Source organism: Dendrobates tinctorius, unplaced genomic scaffold (assembly GCF_039654945.1).
Source record: "Dendrobates tinctorius isolate UK_male_01 unplaced genomic scaffold, ASM3965494v1 ptg000029l, whole genome shotgun sequence".
In the NCBI taxonomy this organism is placed as follows: domain Eukaryota; kingdom Metazoa; phylum Chordata; class Amphibia; order Anura; family Dendrobatidae; genus Dendrobates; species Dendrobates tinctorius.
Window position 1 is genome coordinate 14,774,817 of NW_027361697.1, and position 18,948 is coordinate 14,793,764.

Here is an 18,948-nt window from a genome sequence, read left to right on the forward strand (position 1 = left end):
TGCTGCTTGGGAGTTATGGTTTAACCGTCCAGGGTAATTTCGATGTTAGGTAGAGTGAGGTTAGTAGAGGGGAGAAACACAAGAAGTTCAGTTTTGGAGAGATTTAGTTTCAGATAGAGGGAGGACATGATGTTAGAGACAGCAGACAGACAATCCATGATATTTTGAATTAGGGTAGGGGTGATGTCAGGGGAAGAAGTGTATAATTGGGTGTCATCAGCATAGAGATGATACTGATACAGATACCCAAATCTGCTGATTGTTTGTCCAATATGGGCAGTGTATAGAGAGAAGAGGAGGGGGCCTAGGACTGAGCCCTGCGGGACCCCGATAGTAAAGGGACGAGGAGAGGAAGAGGAGCCGGCAAAAGATACAGTGAAGGAGCAGTCAGAGAGGTAGGAGGAGAACCAGGAGAGGGCTGTGTCCTTGAGGCCTATAGAGCGGAGCATAGTGAGGAGGAGCTGGTGATCCACAGTGTCAAATGTGGCAGAGAGATCCAGGAGAATCAGCAGGTAGCAATGACCTTTCGATTTAGCTGTTATTAGATCATTAGAGACTTTAGTGAGGGCAGTTTCAGTGGAGTGTAAAGAGCGGAAACCAGATTGTAAGGGGTCGAGAAGAGTTATCCGAGAGATAGCGGATTAGACGGGAGTGGACAAAGCATTCCAGGAGTTTAGAGATGAAGGAAAGGTTAGAGACAGGTCTGTAGTTAGCAGTGCAGTTCTGGTCCAGGGATGGCTTTTTAAGTAAAGGGGTTATGATGGCATGTTTAAATGAGGGGGGAATATACCTGAAGATAGTCAGGTGAGTGGTGACCACTGGTGAGAGAGACTGCAGGAGCTGTGAAGCAATGGGGTCACTGTTGCAGGTTGTAGGCCGAGCGGAAGCGAGGAGCTTGGAAATTTCTTCTGAAACAGGTTCAAAGATATCTAGTGAGCTTGAGGTGCAGCAGGGAAGGGGATCCAGGCACTGAGGAGATTGGACTGAGATATCCTGATGGATGTGGTTGATTTTTTCTAGGAAATAAGTGGCCAGATCCTCACCGCTGAGGTTTGTGATGGGGGCCTATACTTTAGGTTTCAGGAGGGAGTTTAAGGTTTCAATAAGTTGTCTTGGGTTGTTGGCTTGTGAGGTGATGAGGGTGGTGAAGTAGGATTGTTCGGCCAGATGAAGGGCAGAGTTATAGGTTTTGAGCATGAACTTATAGTGGATGAAGTGTTCTGCTAAGAGAGATTTTCTCCACTGCCGCTCTGCACACCTTGAGCAGCGCTGAAGAAAGCGTGTTTGCATTGTGTGCCAGGGCTGCCATTGTCTGTGTTGGGTCTTTCTACGTGTAGAAGGTGCTGCTTGAACTAGGGCATTCTTCAGTGTATTATTGAAGTGTGACAATGCTAAGTCTGGACAAGAGAGGAAGGAGATGAGGGCTAAAGATGTGTGGAGATTGTCCATAAGCTGTTGGGTAAGGCTGGTTTCACACTTGCGTTTTTTTGCGCTGATTTTTAGCGCAAAAAAATGCGCTTTTTTCCCTATCTTTTACATGGGTGCGCATAGGTGCGCATACACATGCGTTTGTACGTGTTTGTATGCGCATGCGTTTTTTGTAGTGTGTGCTCGGGCGCACAAAATGCATCCTGTTGCAATATGTCAGGAACATCCCACCGCTGCCACCAATATGTGAGGAACAGCCCACCGCTCTCACCAAAATGTGACGAACGGCACGGCCGGTGCCACCAAAACGTCATGATCCCACCACCGATACGGGTTTGTCAGCGGACGGAGGGACGTGACGCACTGCCGGCACACGGCTATCACAGGCACAGTGGGGCTTATCTTAGCTGTCCCACCACCAGCACCACGTGACAAAAATGCAGCAAGCTAATCTTGCTCTAACAATTTACCGCAGGGGGGTATTTTGGATGCCCCACCACTGCTAACAACCTTCCAAGAACTGCGGGGATTTATGTATATCCCACTTTCTCAGTTCCACTCTCCAGCGCCCCCCTTACCCTCAGGTCAGTCAGGGAACTGCACCTAGGATAATTAGTCGCCGGACGGGCTGCATGTTGTGCACGGGCCACTAGACTACTGCAGTAAGGGAATTATCAATGCTGTGGCCACAGCCCCTCATTCAGCATGTAAGACCCGTCCGTACTGCCAGCCAGCCTAGCCAGCCGTGCACACCACGCTGGATGTAAAGTCTCCCATGATGAGGGTGGGGATGTCACAGGATAGAAAGTGAGTAAGCCAGGTGGCAAAGTGGTCTAGAAACTGGCGGGAGGAGCCTGGGGGGCGATAGACAACCACCACTCGTAAGGAGAAGGGCTTAAAGAGTCTGACGGCGTGGACTTCAAAGGAAGGAAATGTAAGTGAGGGAACTGGGGGGATGACCTGGAAAGCACATTGTGATGAAAGGAGCAAACCAACACCTCCACCCTGTCTATTCTCAGGTCTGGCGGTATGTGAAAATTTCAGCCCACTAAACGAGAGAGCGGCAGCAGCGGTGGTGTCTGAATGCTGGATCCAGGTTTCTGTAATAGCCAGAAGGTTAAGGGAATTAGAGATAAAAAAATCTTGAATGCAAGTCAGTTTGTTATACAAAGACCGTGCATTCCAGAGAGCACATTGGAAAGCGATAGGAGAAGGCATGCACTGAATGTCAATAAGATTATAAGATAATAAGACAGGTGAATATCTCAGGTGCTGAGTCCTGAGCCAGCAGCGACACTGGCACCTGTCCCCCAGCAACGGAGAGGTGAGTATGTCATTTTTTTTTTGCAGTAGCATATGGGGATTATTCTATGGGGCATCTTATGGGGGCCTATTCTATGGAGCATCTTATGGGGGCCTATTTTATGGGGCATTCTATGGGGGCCTATTCTACGGAGCATCTTATGGGGCATCTTATGGGGGCCTATTCTGTGGAGCATCTTATGGGGGCATATTCTATGGAGCATCTTAATGGGCATTTTATGGGGGTCTATTCTACGGAGCATCTTATGGGGGCATAATCTATGGAGCATCTCAAGAGGGTATAATCTATGGATCATCTTATGGTGCATGTTCTATGCAGCATCTTATGGGGGCATATTCTATGGAGCATCATATGGGGGCCTATTCTATTTAGCATCTTATGGGGGCATATTCTATGGAGCATCTTATGGGGGCATATTCTATGGAGCATCTTAGGGGCAGCATATGGGGCCTATTCTATGGAGCATCTTATGGGGCATATTCGATGGAGCATCTTATGGGGCAGCATATTCTATGGAGCATCTTATGGGGCCATAATCTTTGTGGAGCCTCATATAGGGCATATTGTATGGAGCATCTTATGGGGCAGCATATGGGGCATAATCTATGGAGCATCTTATGGGGCCAAAATCTTTATGGAGCAGCATATTGGGCATATTATTCAATGGAGCATCTTATGGGGCCTTTGCGCAGCATTATATGGGGTGTATTTTGTATGGAGCATCTTATGGGGCCATCATGAACTATATGAAGCATTATATGGGGCTCCTGATTCAATATGGATATTCAAAAACATTTAACCTACTGATGTCTCAATTTTACTTTTATTGGCATCTATTTTTATTTTTTAAATTTACCAGTAGCTGCTGCATTTTCCACCCTAGGCTTATACTCTAGCAAATAAGTTTTCCCAGTTTTTTGTGGAAAAATTATGGGGGTCGACTTATACTCGGGTCGGCTTATACACGAGTATATACGGAATCAATAATAATACTAGCAATCATTATTTATATATACAATATATTACACAGCAATTTACAACAGCCATGTAAAAATGCGGATATGGCTAGAAAAAAAACCTGGGATGAATCTCGGTGCTGTCAGCGATGAAATGAAGCACAAATCCTTATTTGTGCTTCATTTCATCGCTGACAGCACCGAGATTCATCCCAGGTTTTTTTTCTAGCCATATCCGCATTTTTACATGGCTGTTGTAAATTGCTGTGTAATATATTGTATAAATAAAGCGTAATAATGAACGCTTTATTGAAGATGCTACACTTTCCAAAATTAGTTTGATTTCATAAACAAATACTGAATGAGTTTGCACTGCTCCTGTTAAAGTGTAGCAGACATTGCAAAATACTGCAATTCAACTCGTACTCAAAAGAATAAACGCTGATGTATACTACCTGGCAGCTCCATTAAAATCAGGGTCGGACATAACATGCAATAAAAGTGATTCAGCAATATCCAAACCTTAGGTAGTCTTTGAAATTCACCGTTGTGCCATAGGGATCTCATGGTGCTCTGTTCCAAAAAGTATTTAAATGCTTGATCAATATTAGAAAAAGGAAAAAACGCCCTCATGCATCCATATTTATGTTTTCCAAGTGAAGTAATAAATTACCACTTTTATGGGATGGTGAGTTACGCATTTTCCTTTTTCTAATTTTGGTCACATATCATTGGTGCAACCTGTGTAGCCATACAGGGGTCAAAGAAGTTATGGGGCCCAAGAAGTTATGTGGCCTACTTCTACCTTCAAGCAAGTGGAATTGTCCAGTATGATGAGCTATGGGACTGCAAAGTGTCTACCAGTGAGCAAAATGTTTACACCTGGTCACCAATGGAGCGAGTCACAGCTTGTTTTCAATAGGAGCTGATCTGCAGTACTTCTTAATAGCCACTGTACATTGAATGGACAGGTGCAGTGCAGTTCCTTCCACCTTTATATTTGGCTATCACCAAAGCTAAAAACAGCTGATAGGTGGTTGTTCTGCATGTTAGATCCTCATTGATCTGTTATTGATGTTCGGCCAGCATAATTATATTACCACACAACACCTTTAATGTGTATGGGGACTTTGAAAATGTTTTTGACTATATGCGATCTTTTGTTAATATGTCCGTTTTTATCACTGAAATACAGTCAGGGAATCTATGTAATGCACAATTGTGCTGCATCTTCAAGAAGAAGAGTTTTCTTCTACTCAATAGACAAAAGTAAAGAGTGGGTAATTATCTGCTATGACGCTCACTTGCTCAGCTGAATTAAAGGGTTGGTCTAAATATATCTACAATATGTTTTCTAATTATCTCTCCTTACACTCTAACCACCTTTGCAATTTGCTTTATTACACAATACCATACATTTTCCCTATTTAGCTAATCCCTAAATGTGTTTTATTTTCTTCACTTCATGTGATGTTTAATTTTTGAAAGAAGTCTCAAATGTGACATCACAGGAGGCTGGGGCTGCACTCAGTCACCGCAGTGTCCATTGCACCTCCTGGAAGAGGACATCACAGGCGGGCAGCACTGCACTTACTTACTAGTTTCTTGCATCGCTGCCCCATCTGAAGTCATCCAGGATCCTGCGTAATGGAAGCTGTGGGACATGTGGGTGCAGATTTGGTGCTCTACTTCCATCACCGCCATTTCTAACTGAAAGGAGCCATCGCATGGAGGTGGAGATAGAATCGGAGAGTGACACCAGTGCTTACCCGCAGCTTCTATACCTGCACTTTCACAAATTCTTTTCAGGGGGTGTCACTGGTGTCACTCACTGCTTCTATCACTGCCCCCTGTTGACAACTCATTTGACGGAGGTGATAGAAGCTGTGGGTCAATGCTGATGTCACTCACTTCTTCTATCTCTGCCACCTGATGATGTCTTCTTTCACAGAATCAGAGTCCTGGTGCTGCACTCGCATCTCCCACAACGTCCATCATACAGAATTCAGGACTTCTTCAGGGGGTAGCAATCCAAGAAACTAGTGATTAACTGCAGCACTGCCCTTTGATGACGTCCTGTTACAGAAGGGGTAATGGACGCTACTGGGTGAGTGCAGCCCCAGCCTCCTGTAACGCCATGTTTGAGATGCCTCTCAAAAGAAATATAACAGGAAATACAGTAAAAAAATCACATTTTTGGATAAACTAAATAAGAAAAAGTGTTGAAAATTTTGTAACAAAGCTAATTACAAATGTGGTTAGATTATAAGGATAGATATTTAGAAAATGCATTTTGGGTGAGGTACCACCCCTTTAAAGGGAATCTGTCACCTATTTTTTGGCCTATGAGATGCGGCCACTGCCATCAGGGGCTTATCTACAGCATTCTATAATGCTGTAGATAAGACCCTGATGTAACCTGAAAGATAAGAAAAACGAGTTAGATTATACTCACCCCGGGGTCCGGTCAGGTCCGATGGGTGTTGCAGTCTGGTCAAGCACCTCCCATCTTCTAGCGATGACATCCTCCTCCTTACTTCTGCCATGGCTCCTGTGCAGGAGTACTTTATCTGCACTATTGAGGGCAGAGTAAAGTACTGCAGTGCGCAGGCGCCAGACCTCTCTGACCTTTCCCGGTGCCTGCGCACTGCAGTACTCTTCTCTGCCCTCTACATGGCAGAGCAAGTACACCTGCGCAGGAGCCGCGGGAGAAGTGAGGAGGAGGACATCATCGCTAGAAGATGGGAGGCGCAGGACCGGACCACGACACCCACTGCACCGGACCGGGCCCCAGGGTGAATATAATCTAACTCTTTTTTCTTATCTTTCAGGTAACATCGGGGGCTTATCTACAGCATTACAAAATGCTGTAGATAAGCCCCTGATGGAGGTGGCCACATCTCATAGGCCAAAAGATAGGTGACAGATTCCTTTTAACTCCTTTAAAACAAAAATACTAAGAAGTTTTGCTGTTTGTTGTATTTTTAATCCTGAGCAAACAAATTTCTCAGTATGCAACAAAAGTTTCTCTCTCTTTATTCCATTCGATGTAAGCACACATCCTGCACACTGTCTAAGGCTGTTGAAGAATTTTATGCATTCAATTGCTCCCAAGCCAAATGTGCAGTGCATTAATTAATAATGTACATTAACTGTATTCCTGTATTCATTACTTTCTGAGCAGGATCATAAAAAAAAAATCTGTAGTTGAAATTCTAGGTAAGAAATACTGTCATTCAGTACAATTTTTTATATATTTTTTTCACAGAAAGAAAAACATAATGAAGCCTTCTAGCAATGTAGCAATCATAAGTGATGCAGTGCTTAATCTTTCTAAGATATAGCATAACTCTTACAGGCTGGTTATTATTAGCTGCCGCAAGGGCCATAATTTATCTTTGGTGTGTGCATCGCTAAATCACATTCGCAGTATAATGAAACACATATGTTAAATAATGAAATGCTACAACAACATACTATGGATTTATTTCCATATAAAAACAGCCACAAACTCATTTTGTTATAAAACATCTAAAGGTGATAATTTGATGCTACGAATTGTATAATGAAAAAAAAAACTAAAAAAAATTGATTTGAGAACTTTTGGAAGAGTGTTTGGCAGAGACGTCTACACTTGAGTTCTATGCTGCTCCTGAATTTTTATAAGATCGCTGGTCCCTTTTTCAACAGCCCAGAGGGCACACTTTCGGCTTCCATTATAACCAACAACTCTGCAAAACCTGCTGTGCTAATGTGAACGTTAACTATCAAATCTTGGCTCTGCCTTTTTATTGCAGCTTAACAGGATCTATCAAATGTCAACTGTGCTTACCACATCCACTGCTTGCAGCAACTATTGGAATGATTGCTATGAGAATGTTTGTGTTTGCTCATTCTATTCCATCTAGCTATGTGTCGCTGTTACCTAGCCAGCTATCTAGCATGCGTTATAAGTAGCTAGGCACAATAGAAATGTGAATCATTTATTATTTCAGACATTGCCAGTGGCTATTAATAATGGGTGGCAGGGCTTTTCAAATTTGGGATCCGAAATGATGGATCGGAAGATGTCAGGTTTATATACATAAATGCAGGGATTTAGGTATGGTAAGGGAACAGTTTAGAATCACACAAATATAATAGCCAATATAAAGTAGAAGGCAAACTTAATTAGCATGTCAGTTCTGAGTTAAGTGATCCAATATATTGGATGTCTCACTATAAAGGTACTGTCACACTTAGCGATGTACCAGAAATCCCGACCAGTGATATGACGCGGTCAGGATCGCTGGTACATCGCTAAGTGGTCGCTAGTGAGCTGCCACACAGGCAGATCTCACCAGCGACATCGCTGGGGACAGGGGTCGCTACTTACCTGTCAGACGAGGCGATCCTGACGTCCTCCCGCCCGGCCCCATGCTCGTCGTTCGTCTCTCCACAGGAAGCGCCGCAGGAAGCTGACGACGAGAAACAGTCCTGGACGTTCTCGTGTGATCAGCGATAACCAGCGGGGGAGAGGGTCGTAGGTAAGTATCAGACACAGCGATATCGCTAGCAATATCGCTATAACATCACAAGTTATAGCGATATCGCTTAGTGTGACAGTACCTTAAGACTAGGGTCACATGACTGTAGATTCTCTCAATTATGCAAATCACACTCTGATTAAACTCTGAGCTGAGTTTGATCAGCGTGTGATCATAGTATGATCCGATTCTTTCAGAAGAAAAGATGGAGAAAACAAATTTCTCCATTTTTTCCATCCTGTCAGTCCATGGAAATCGGATTGCTTTGAGATGTCATCCAAGTGCAGTCCCGTGGTTTCAACGGAACCATTGACTTGCATGGCTCAGTGAGATCCGAACATCGGATCAAATTCAGACATGCAACAATTTTTTTCATTGGAATTACTCGGTCAAAAGAAAAAGTCTGGCCTGTGCACAGCCCCATAAAAAAACACTGGTCAGAGTGCGAGCTGATGTTTTGTCTGACCAAAAATACGCTAGTCTATGCCTGCCCAAAGAACAAAATATTTAGTAAGTAGTAAAGATCAGTGGATTGAGTATGAGTTGAATCTCCTGAATTTTGAGTTTCCATTTGAAAACTTTGAAATTCAACGATTCAAAAAAAAAAAAAATGCTTGCCTGCTACCAATCTCCACACTGAGGACTACTCATTTCAACAGCTAAGCCAACGCCATTCTCTGGCACTCCAGATGCAGAGGTTCTGGGATCACATAAACTCTTGGGAAAATGGAGCAACAAAGGTGTTAAAAGACTAATGGGAGGAGGTTTTATTTTTTTAAAACTCTTCTTACCTACTATATTTTTGGGGTGGTGAATTCATTCATTGGAATCATATGTACATATGTAAGAATGCTGAAATCATGTGCAAATTGTGTGAAATAACTATTTTCTAAACTGCACTCACCTTGTTTGCTCGCTTTAGCCACAAGAGGTAAGAAATCTTTGGATGTATAGAAACCTTGTTCTATTTTAAGACCGTGGAAAACGTCTTCAATTTTTGGTTCAGGCAATCCTAAAAGAAAAGGGTAAAAGTCACCTGCTTGAAATTCAGGAATATGCTATGATAAAAGGAGTTTTCCATGCATAACTGATATACGGTGTTATATCTAGAGAGGACCGCCAGGTATAGGGCATGACACTTGGATTCTCCCTTTCAAATTTTTTGTATCCTTGTGCTAAGCCCCTTCTTAGTTATATTAAAACTTTACACATTTTTCTTCAAAGGATAATGGAAACTTTTTTTTGCATTTCTGAACTTAATTGGTTAAAACATTAATAAATGTCCTAGAATTACACAACAATCTGTTTTGAAAGGCATGATAAAAACAAAACGGACTAAGATGAAGCTTTTACAACCCTTCACGAAGTGCAAATGTTAGATAAATATACATTTAAGGAAAACCATGTAAGAACCTTGAAGTGCAATGGTCAATTTTAATAAGTTTTTTCCTATTTTTAGGACCACACGTTAGCTCTGTACCTTACACCCCAGAGAATCGATATGAAATCCACATTGACTGCCTGCACCAAAGAAGCTACTTTTTGATTCAAGAATCAGAAGTAGGCATTAAAATAGGACATGTGGCTTTGTAAACCCTTTATAAACACAGGTTTGCAACTGAACAGTATTGATCCATACCTCAGTGGTAGATAAATGAGAAAATCAGCATCACATAAGGGGGAAGAAGTAAAAAAAGAAATAAAGTGAGAAAACTGGTTACATGAAAAAATAGATTTCTGAGAATAATATTGTTTCCAGGGATTGTGCAAGGTGAAACAAAAGGAACAATAATTCATATCACAAAAGCACATTTGTTTAATTATATTATTATTATTATTATTATTTATTGTTATAGCGCCATTTATTCCATGGCGCTTTACATGTAAGGAGGGGTATACATAATAAAAACAAGTACAATAATGTTAAACAATACAAGTCATAACTGGTACAGGAGGAGAGAGGATCCTGCCCGCGAAGGCTCACAATCTACAAGGGATGGGTGATAATACAGTAGGCGAGGGTAGAGCTGGTCATGCAGCGGTTTGGTCGATCGGTGGTTACTGCAGGTTATAGGCTTGTCGGAAGAGGTGGGTCTTCAGGCTCTTTTTGAAGGTTTCGATGGTAGGTGAGAGTCTGATATGTTGTGGTAGAGAGTTCCAGAGTAGGGGTGATGTGCGAGAGAAATCTTGTATGCGATTGTGGGAAGAGGAGATAAGAGGGGAGTAGAGAAGGAGATCTTGTGAGGATCGGAGGTTGCATGCAGGAAAGTACCGGGAGACGAGGTCACAGATGTATGGAGGAGACAGGTTGTGGATGGCTTTGTATGTCATGGTTAGGGTTATGTGCTGGAGTCTCTGGGCAATGGGGAGCCAGTGAAGGGATTGACAGAGGGGAGAAGTTGGGGAATAGCGGGGGGACAGGTGGATTAGTTGGGCAGCAGAGTTTAGAATAGATTGGAGGGGTGCGAGAGTGTTCGAGGGGAGGCCACAGATATTTTTATAATATATATTATACCATATAGATTGTTTTACTATTTGCTTCTAAATGTGTAATAGTTTAACCCATTTATTAAAAGCTAAATAGTTTATGAAACTGGAACCACATTATCTTGATCTGTTACTAGATCATGCATTATGGGTGTTGAGGGTCAGGGACAGAGTGTCTTTGAGCAACTAAAAGCAATGTCTATTAAATTGTATCTGTATATACAGTGAATATGTGTATATATACTCTGTCCCTAATACTCAGCACCCATGTCCATGATATATGATCTAGTAACAGATCAAAATAATGTGGCTCCAGTTTCATAAACAATATAACTTTTAACATATGGATGAAACTATATAGGCATAGATATATCTATCTGTGTATATCTAGATAGATAGGTACAGTTGTGCTCAAAATATTACATGCCCCGGCAGAATATTTGCTTTAGACCATGCAGCTAATTTTTCTTCAAGTGCCTCCATATTGTGCATCTTAAAACAGCCACACCGCTAGTTTTCAGAGAGTCCAGTATTTCAGCTGATGTTATTTGTGAGTTTTTCTTTGCATCCCATACAATTTTCCTGGCATTTGTCAAAGGTCACACGTGAGGATGTTACCTTTAGTAGCCATTCAAACCAATTTGTGTCAACTGCCTTGCATATTATCAGGCCAAATTCACCAGGGTATGCAAATGTTTGATCTGGGTCATTTGGATGTTTTAGGTTGTTATTAGGATATAAAAAGAGAAAACACAGTAGTTTGACAATAAATGGCTTCACCCAACCACTAACCATGAGTAGAGAAAAAGTTTTGGTGTTATTCATATTCTCTGAAAAAAGGCCAAGAAACCAAAAATTCTGCCGGATATGTAAACTTTTGAGCAAATCTGTAGATTGATAGTTAGATAGATAGTAGTGATGAGCGAGTATACTCATTGCTTGGGTTTTTCCGAGCATGCTCGGGTGTCCTCCGAGTATTTTGGCGTGCTCAGAGATTTAGTTTTCGTCGTCTAATCTGCATGATTTGCGACTTGTAGACAGGCTGAATACATGTGTACATTCCCTAACAAACAGGCATTCCACACATGTATTCAGCCTGTCCAGCAGCCGCAAGTCATGCAGCTGAGATGACGAAAGCTAAATCTCCGAGCACACCAAAATACTTGGAGAACACTCGAGCATGCTCGGGTAAACCCGAGTAACGAGTATACTCGCTCATCACTAATAGATAGTCATCGCTAAAAGTGTGGAAACTCTTCAAATTGCTCCGGAAAATGAAGTATTTATCCCAGAAAATGATTGCACTTACACGTTTTGTTACACATGTTTATTTCCTTTGTAAATAGGAACAACACAAAAAGAAAGAGAAAAAAGGCAAATTGGACATAATTTCACATAAAACTCCCCAAATGGGGTATATTAAACACACACACGCAATCACCAGACATAAGACATGTCTATTTAATAAGTTTATTTGAAAGGAATTACGGTATGTTGAATATCTGAGAATGTAGACTGCAGAGATAAAAATATATGCAAATGAATATATTAATAATAACATATTATTTTTCATGCCAATATATTCTGAAGCATTTCACAATTCGAAATTCGATGAGGAACATGTACGTAGAATGTCAGATATTATAGGTTAAATTATAATATATTTATTCAAATAAAACCAAATCAAATAATTGAACTTTTTTTTAAATCAAAATAAGGTTAACTAAGTACCCTATGTTATATCACTACTAGTATTGAGCATTCCGATACTGCAAATATCGGTATCGGCCGATATTTGCGATATCGGAATTCCGATACTGAGTTCCGATACTTTTTGCATATCGAATACCGGAATCGGAAGTTCCCATAATGCTATGAGCCAGTTTGATTTTATTCAGCCAATGAGGAATCCTAAGAAATGTGGGCACATCCTGTTAGGCATGTAGGCATGTTAACTAATGGCATGGCTGTGATTGGCTGCGAGCAGACCACCCAGCTGCTCCTCCTCCAGACACATGCTGAACAGTGATCTATGGAAAGTGAAACTAGTGAGGGAGGAGGAAACGACCCGTTCTCATTTCAATGCCAGAACACCACCCCCAAGGACGTTTATCTTTATCTGTATTTCTGCCAAGTTGGATCGCCCGCCAGGGCTGGTGGGGTTCTCGGTACTGGGCCCGTTGGTTTCAATGGGAGATGTCACGGTAGCTGTGACCCGGTCCATGGCCCTGGGCATCCATTGTAAAAGAGAAATGTTGAACGTGTGGATGATGATTAAAGTTTGAGTGAATGATTCGTGACGCCACCTGTGGTGTTCGGCAATGAAGATATTAAGCCGACGCTGCAGACAGATCCTCTGGGAAAGATGGTGTGGTGCAGCAATGATGATGTGGCCCTCCACAGGTAGGGCTGTAGTCCCAAGGCAGTGTAGATGGAGAGGTAGTGAAGAGACGTAGATGGTGCAGAGCCAGGCACAGAGATGTAGCAGTGCTGAGTGTGTTGGCACAGGAATAACTGGAGGACACCAGGGCATGTAGTTCCAAAGCTTTACTCACAGTCTGTTGTGCATACAGGTGCCCGCATCCGTGCCGTGTCCTCCAGGTCAGGGGCTCAGTCAACCTCCAAGCTAGATGGAGCACTCCGTTCCAACACTCCGCCAACATGTGCCTTTTCTGAAAGTCTCCCTTTATTGCTACACAACCCCTTTAACATAGTCAATATCTTTGTAACTCCGAACGTCTAAAAAAAAATTAATTCCTGCTATTCCATTTGATTGGGCTAAACCTCTATGCCTTTAATGTCTCCTCCACCTCCCCCAATACATTCTACATTATTCTTAGTTGTTTTCCTTCATGTAAAATTAATCTACAAGGAAAGAAAGGGTTTATTTTAATTCCGATATTTCTGTCCCATTGACTTGCATTGGTTTCCGGTATCGGAATCGGCGATATCTGATACTTTTTGGGTATCGGTCCGATCCAATCCGATATTTCCCGATATCGGAAGGTATCTCTCAACACTAATCAATATTTACTTACTACAGGTTGTATGATCAGTTCAAATAAGAAGAGTGATGGCTAGTGTTGAGCATTCTGATACTGCAAATATCGGGTATCGTCCGATATTCGCGGTATCGGAGTTATGATACTGAGTTCCGATACTTTTAGAATATCGAATACCGGAATCGGAAGTTCCCATAATGCAATGAGCCAGTTTGATTTTATTCAGCCAATGAGGAATCCTAAGAAGTGTGGGCACATCCTGTTATGCATGTTAGGCACGTTAACTAATGGCATGGCTGTGATTGGCTGCGAGCAGACCACCCAGCTGCTCCTCCCCCAGACACATGCTGAACAGTGATCTATGGAAAGTGAAACTAGTGAGGAAGGAGGAAACGACCAGTTCTCATTTCAATGCCAGAACACCCCCCTGGATGTTTATCTTAGAAGCAAGAGATGATATCTTGGAAACTGTGCAGACTAGCCACAGAAGGTAAATTACTTATTGTCAGCATTCTGCAGCCTAGATATGCACTGAGATTATGTGAAAAGCCCGGACAACCTGTTCTGGTATGTATTTCCGCCAAGTTGGATCGCCCGCCAGGGCTGGTGGGGTACTCAGTACCGGGCCCATTGGTTTCAATGGGAGATGTCACGGTAGCTATGACCCGGTCCGTGGCCCTGGGCGTCCATTGTAAAAGAGAAATGTTGAACGTGTGGATGATGATTAAAGTTTATGAGTGAATGATTCGTGATGCCACCTGTGGTATTCGGCAATGAAGATGTTACGCCGACGCTGCAGACAGATCCTGTGGGACAGATGGTGTAGTGCAGCTTTGATGTTGTGGCCCTCCATAGGTAGGGCTGTAGTCCCAGGGCAGTGTAGATGGAGAGGTAGTGAAGAGACATAGATGGTGCAGAGCCAGGCACAGAGTTGTAGCAGTGCTGAGTGTGTTGGCGCAGGAATAACTGGAGGACACCAGGGCATGTAGTTCCAAAGCTTTACTCACAGTCTGTTGTGCATACAGGTGCCCGCATCCGTGCCGTGTCCTCCAGGTCAGGGGCTCAGTCAACCTCCAAGCTAGATGAAGCACTCCGTTCCAACACTCCGCCAACATGTGCCTTTTCTGAACGTCTCCCTCTATTGCTGCACAACCCCTTTAACGTAGTCAATATCTTTGTAACTCCGAACATCTTAAAAAAATTAATTCCTGCTATTCCATTTGATTGGGCTAAACCTCTATGCCTTTAATGTCTCCTCCACCTCCCCCAATACATTCTACATTATTCTTAGTTGTTTTCCTTCATGTAGAATTAACCTACAAGGAAAGTAAGGGTTTATTTTCATTCCGATATTTGTGTCCCATTGACTTGCATTGGTTTCCGGTATCGGAATTGGCGATATCCAATATTTTGGGGTATCGGTCCGATCCGATATTTCCCGATATCGGAAGGTATCGCTCAACACTAGTGATGTCCCTACTTTCAAATTTGCAATAATGAGAAAATTGGAGTGACACCAAAGTTATAAATTGAGTGTGTACGGTCAAGCCATCTTTTCAGATAAATAAAATTTTACATATAGAGCTGTATGAATCGGTCACCAGTCAGTATCTATATAAATACAAATTTAAACTATAGCTGAATATATGGAGTGTGTGGTAAAGGAAGATAGAAAGGAACAGACTATGAGGAAAATATAGGAAAAAAGTATTGAAAAAGTTATATTGACGGTGCGATGTGATAAGCCTGAGGAGTAAAAAATATGTGGTGATAGGGCAAGAATAAAAATGTGGACAATAAGAATTGTAATGTCATCAACTTTTTAATTGTTGCTGTCCTTAAAAATTATGGAGGTCATACAAAACACTTGATGTAGTAGTTATTTGATGTGGGGTATGTGGAGCATAATGATTTTGCACCAAATAATTTGAGTAAAACTGAAGATTTTGTAATGAAAGTTTTCTTATTGACTTTACTTTCATGTTATGGGTTAAAAAGATTTCTGAGAAACTCAGTTGTGTCAAAATGGTGGAAATTGCTCCATTGTTTTTGAAATATTGATTTAAATCTTACTTTTCAAAGGTGGGTGTACTCATTTATCAGTAAAAAATTAGATATTGCCATCAGCATAAATAAACGATAATGAATTAGCAATATAGTATATTATATTAAGTCCTCTATGTGCTGTGAAAATTCTTCTGTGTCTGTGCAGGGATCGGTAGGTACATAACTGCAAATATGTGATTTGCATACATGGCATCATGTCCCAACAAGATGCGTGCGTCCTCTATAAATAAAAGTTATTAAGCAAGGCTGGAGACAGTCTGGTCACAATGTGTTTTGAAATTTGTGTATCACATACTGTATGCTCACATCACTGCTCACTCTGGTGCCAGCACCGGAGGATCCTCACAGCGGGAAGTGCTAGCAATGTGATGATTCACAAGTCTGCAGTCACAAAGAGTGGCTGCAGACTTGTACCCTGAGTTTCGACAACCCATTTAACCAGTATTTCACACCTCAAGCACGTAATAGAATTTGATCACTAGGACAAGGTAACAGATTTAATATTCTGTTCATTGATACTAACCACTATTCAAATGATCACTACTAGTGATGGGAAAACCCATGGATGTTCAGGTATGATGGGCTCAACTGAACATGTAAAAAAAAGTTTTGTTCGGGTACCCAACTTCAGATGAAAGTGGGGCTCGAAAATCTGTTGTTGCCAAGCTGTCATTTGCATGACAGCACAGCAAACACATGTTCTGATCGGCAGTAAGATGGGAATAGTTATCAGCTGGCACCTGTGCTATTAATAAATGAGGCTGCATGGGAACGTAGCCTCAGTGATCTGCAGTAACCTCAATGACATCACCAAGCTGCACTTAAAGCACCTCATTCACCTGTGGTTTTCAGCCTGGACGGTCGCATCATGGCACCATATAAGTTGTAAATCGCATATCGCAGACATGGATTATTACGCAGAACAGTATGGCTTATCTTTACTTTGGACAGGTGAGGAATATGGTTGTTTATTTTTTTTTTATTTTTTACAGGGGACAACGGCTTCAATTGAATGGGTGTAAGTGGAGTATCATGGTTGTTTATTATTTTCTATTTTTTTACAGAGGACAAGGAATTTAATGTTATGAACATAAGGTGGGTATAACTGTGCTTTTTTATTTTTATCTCAAATAAAGGAGCCAGTGTCTTTCTTTCAAATAAAGAATTTTATTCTGGCTGTGTCTTTTTTACATTATAACTATGGGTTTAGCAATAGAGAGACGTCTTATAGACACCTTTCCACTACTAACCTGTGGGCTTAATATTCCTGGCCATAAAACAGCTGACATTAGCCCCAAAAATATTACTTGTCACTGCACCAGGGCAAGTGGGAAGAGCCGGGCAAAGTGCCAGAATTGGGGCATCTAATAAATGTGCCTTTTCTGGGGAGGCTGCTATTTTTAGACTTGGGGTGGGGCAATATCTATGCCCCATACCAGCCTGAGAATACCAGCCACCAGTTGTTTGCTTTAGCTTTGCTGGTTGTCAAAAATAAATTGGTACGTCATGCCGTTTTTTAAAAAGTAGAGGTGACCCTATGTCATGTCTTTTATTTATTTATTTATATCACAGGCATCACATGACGATTACTTCCATTAGCGGCACCTGCTTTTGCTGTTATCAGCGACAGCAGCTGTAGGCTCATGGGAGTAGTACTCTCTCATCAACTGATGCCTGTGACCGTCGGTAAATGTTTTACCGCCTGTCACAGCTGTTGGCTCATCTGATAGCATGGAAACCACAGATCTCTGACCGGCGGTACAGTCATAGCTGCCAGTGTTTCTCACATTGTTATGCAGATGACATTGTGAAAACACACAATGCTCAAAGTGATGAACCCAAACAGTAACAAGGACTTCATGAAGAAGTCCATGTTCAGGGTCCCTGCCCAAACACTTGGTGTTTGATATGGAACCCAAACTTTATGTCAGGAACACCGCACTACACTCGCTCACTGAGCCAGTGCACATGTTCTGAGTACAAAAAAACATGCTCAAAGATACCTGTGGAGCAAGGCAGCAGCGGTGACAATGCGTGCTTCAAACTATCAGGACCTGGCATGTGACTGCTGGGGGCGTGGCCTAAGCTCCACAGAGCTGCAGGGAAACTCCTAGAAAGGTAACTACGGGACAAGTTACCAAGGGCCATAGACAGGGGCGGAAACCAGATAAAGCCAGGGTCAATGCACGAGATAGCAGGACAGTACCAAAGGGTTAGACAGAGCAGATAGTCAGGACGTAGCAATAGATCAGAAAACCAGACTGTACAATAGGGGCAAACGGTAGCGGAGTAACAATAGCCAAGCCAGGAGGTCAGAACCAGAGAAGACAATAGTACCTAAAACATGAGACGGAGTTCCAAGTGATGGGACAGGCCGGGTCATACACGGGAATCAAACAAGCAATGCAGTACACGCACACCAGGGGGGTCGGTCAGACACACAGCCAGAATAACAGTATAGCTGACAGAGAATGCTAGTCTGGAGTGAGTATAAATACCCCTCCCAGATCCATAGAGGGGCTGGCAAAAGTTAACCCTGTGAGAACAGGACATTAACCATGTCCTAACCATGACACTTTATTGATCATGTTTGCCAATCTGTAATCACTACACATTCAGGAAATTTTATTAGATGTTATAGTTTGTGTGATAAATATTGTGAAATCACTTTATTAACCCACTATGTTGTCTTCCCTCAAAACTTGTTCCAAAGAACCGACCAGTAAATATTTCCACTCTCCTTGACTTATTGTCTACTGCCTGTTGTCAAGTGTAATGTGTCTCTAGCAGCAGATATTGTGATAAATTTCTGCGGTGGGAAAATGTCTTCAACTTCAAATTTATTGTGGAGACACAAGGATCAGTGGATGCTCTCATATGCTGACCTGGCTGTCTTTAGAAAGGCTGCATGGACCAAGGTTCATACCACTGAATGCTCATACTCCTTTTCAGTGATCATAACACTACTCAGACAATATAGGGTGAGGGTAGCACAATAGGGTAATATTTTATTGGATCAACAACAGTGAATAACATATAGTAGAGTCCCAGCAAGTAAATAGATTGGTGCAAAAGTCTCACCCTTCCACTAGTTGATCTGGCAAGGAAATAGAATATCTGTGACTCTTGGTCTTCCAGGACTGCCTACCCCAACCAGT

At 42.1% G+C, this 18,948-nt stretch overlaps 1 protein-coding gene across 2 annotated transcripts in view; it reads right to left on the bottom strand.

The window, feature by feature from the left end:
- The window catches only part of DPYD (dihydropyrimidine dehydrogenase), a 1,593,199-nt gene that overhangs the window by 894,592 nt on the left and 679,659 nt on the right, over positions 1–18,948 (bottom strand). For both annotated transcript variants that reach the window (XM_073571402.1, XM_073571401.1), the window contains one exon: positions 9,139–9,246. In XM_073571402.1, coding sequence (XP_073427503.1) covers positions 9,139–9,246 — 108 coding nt within the window. The remainder of the gene's footprint in view (positions 1–9,138; positions 9,247–18,948) is intronic.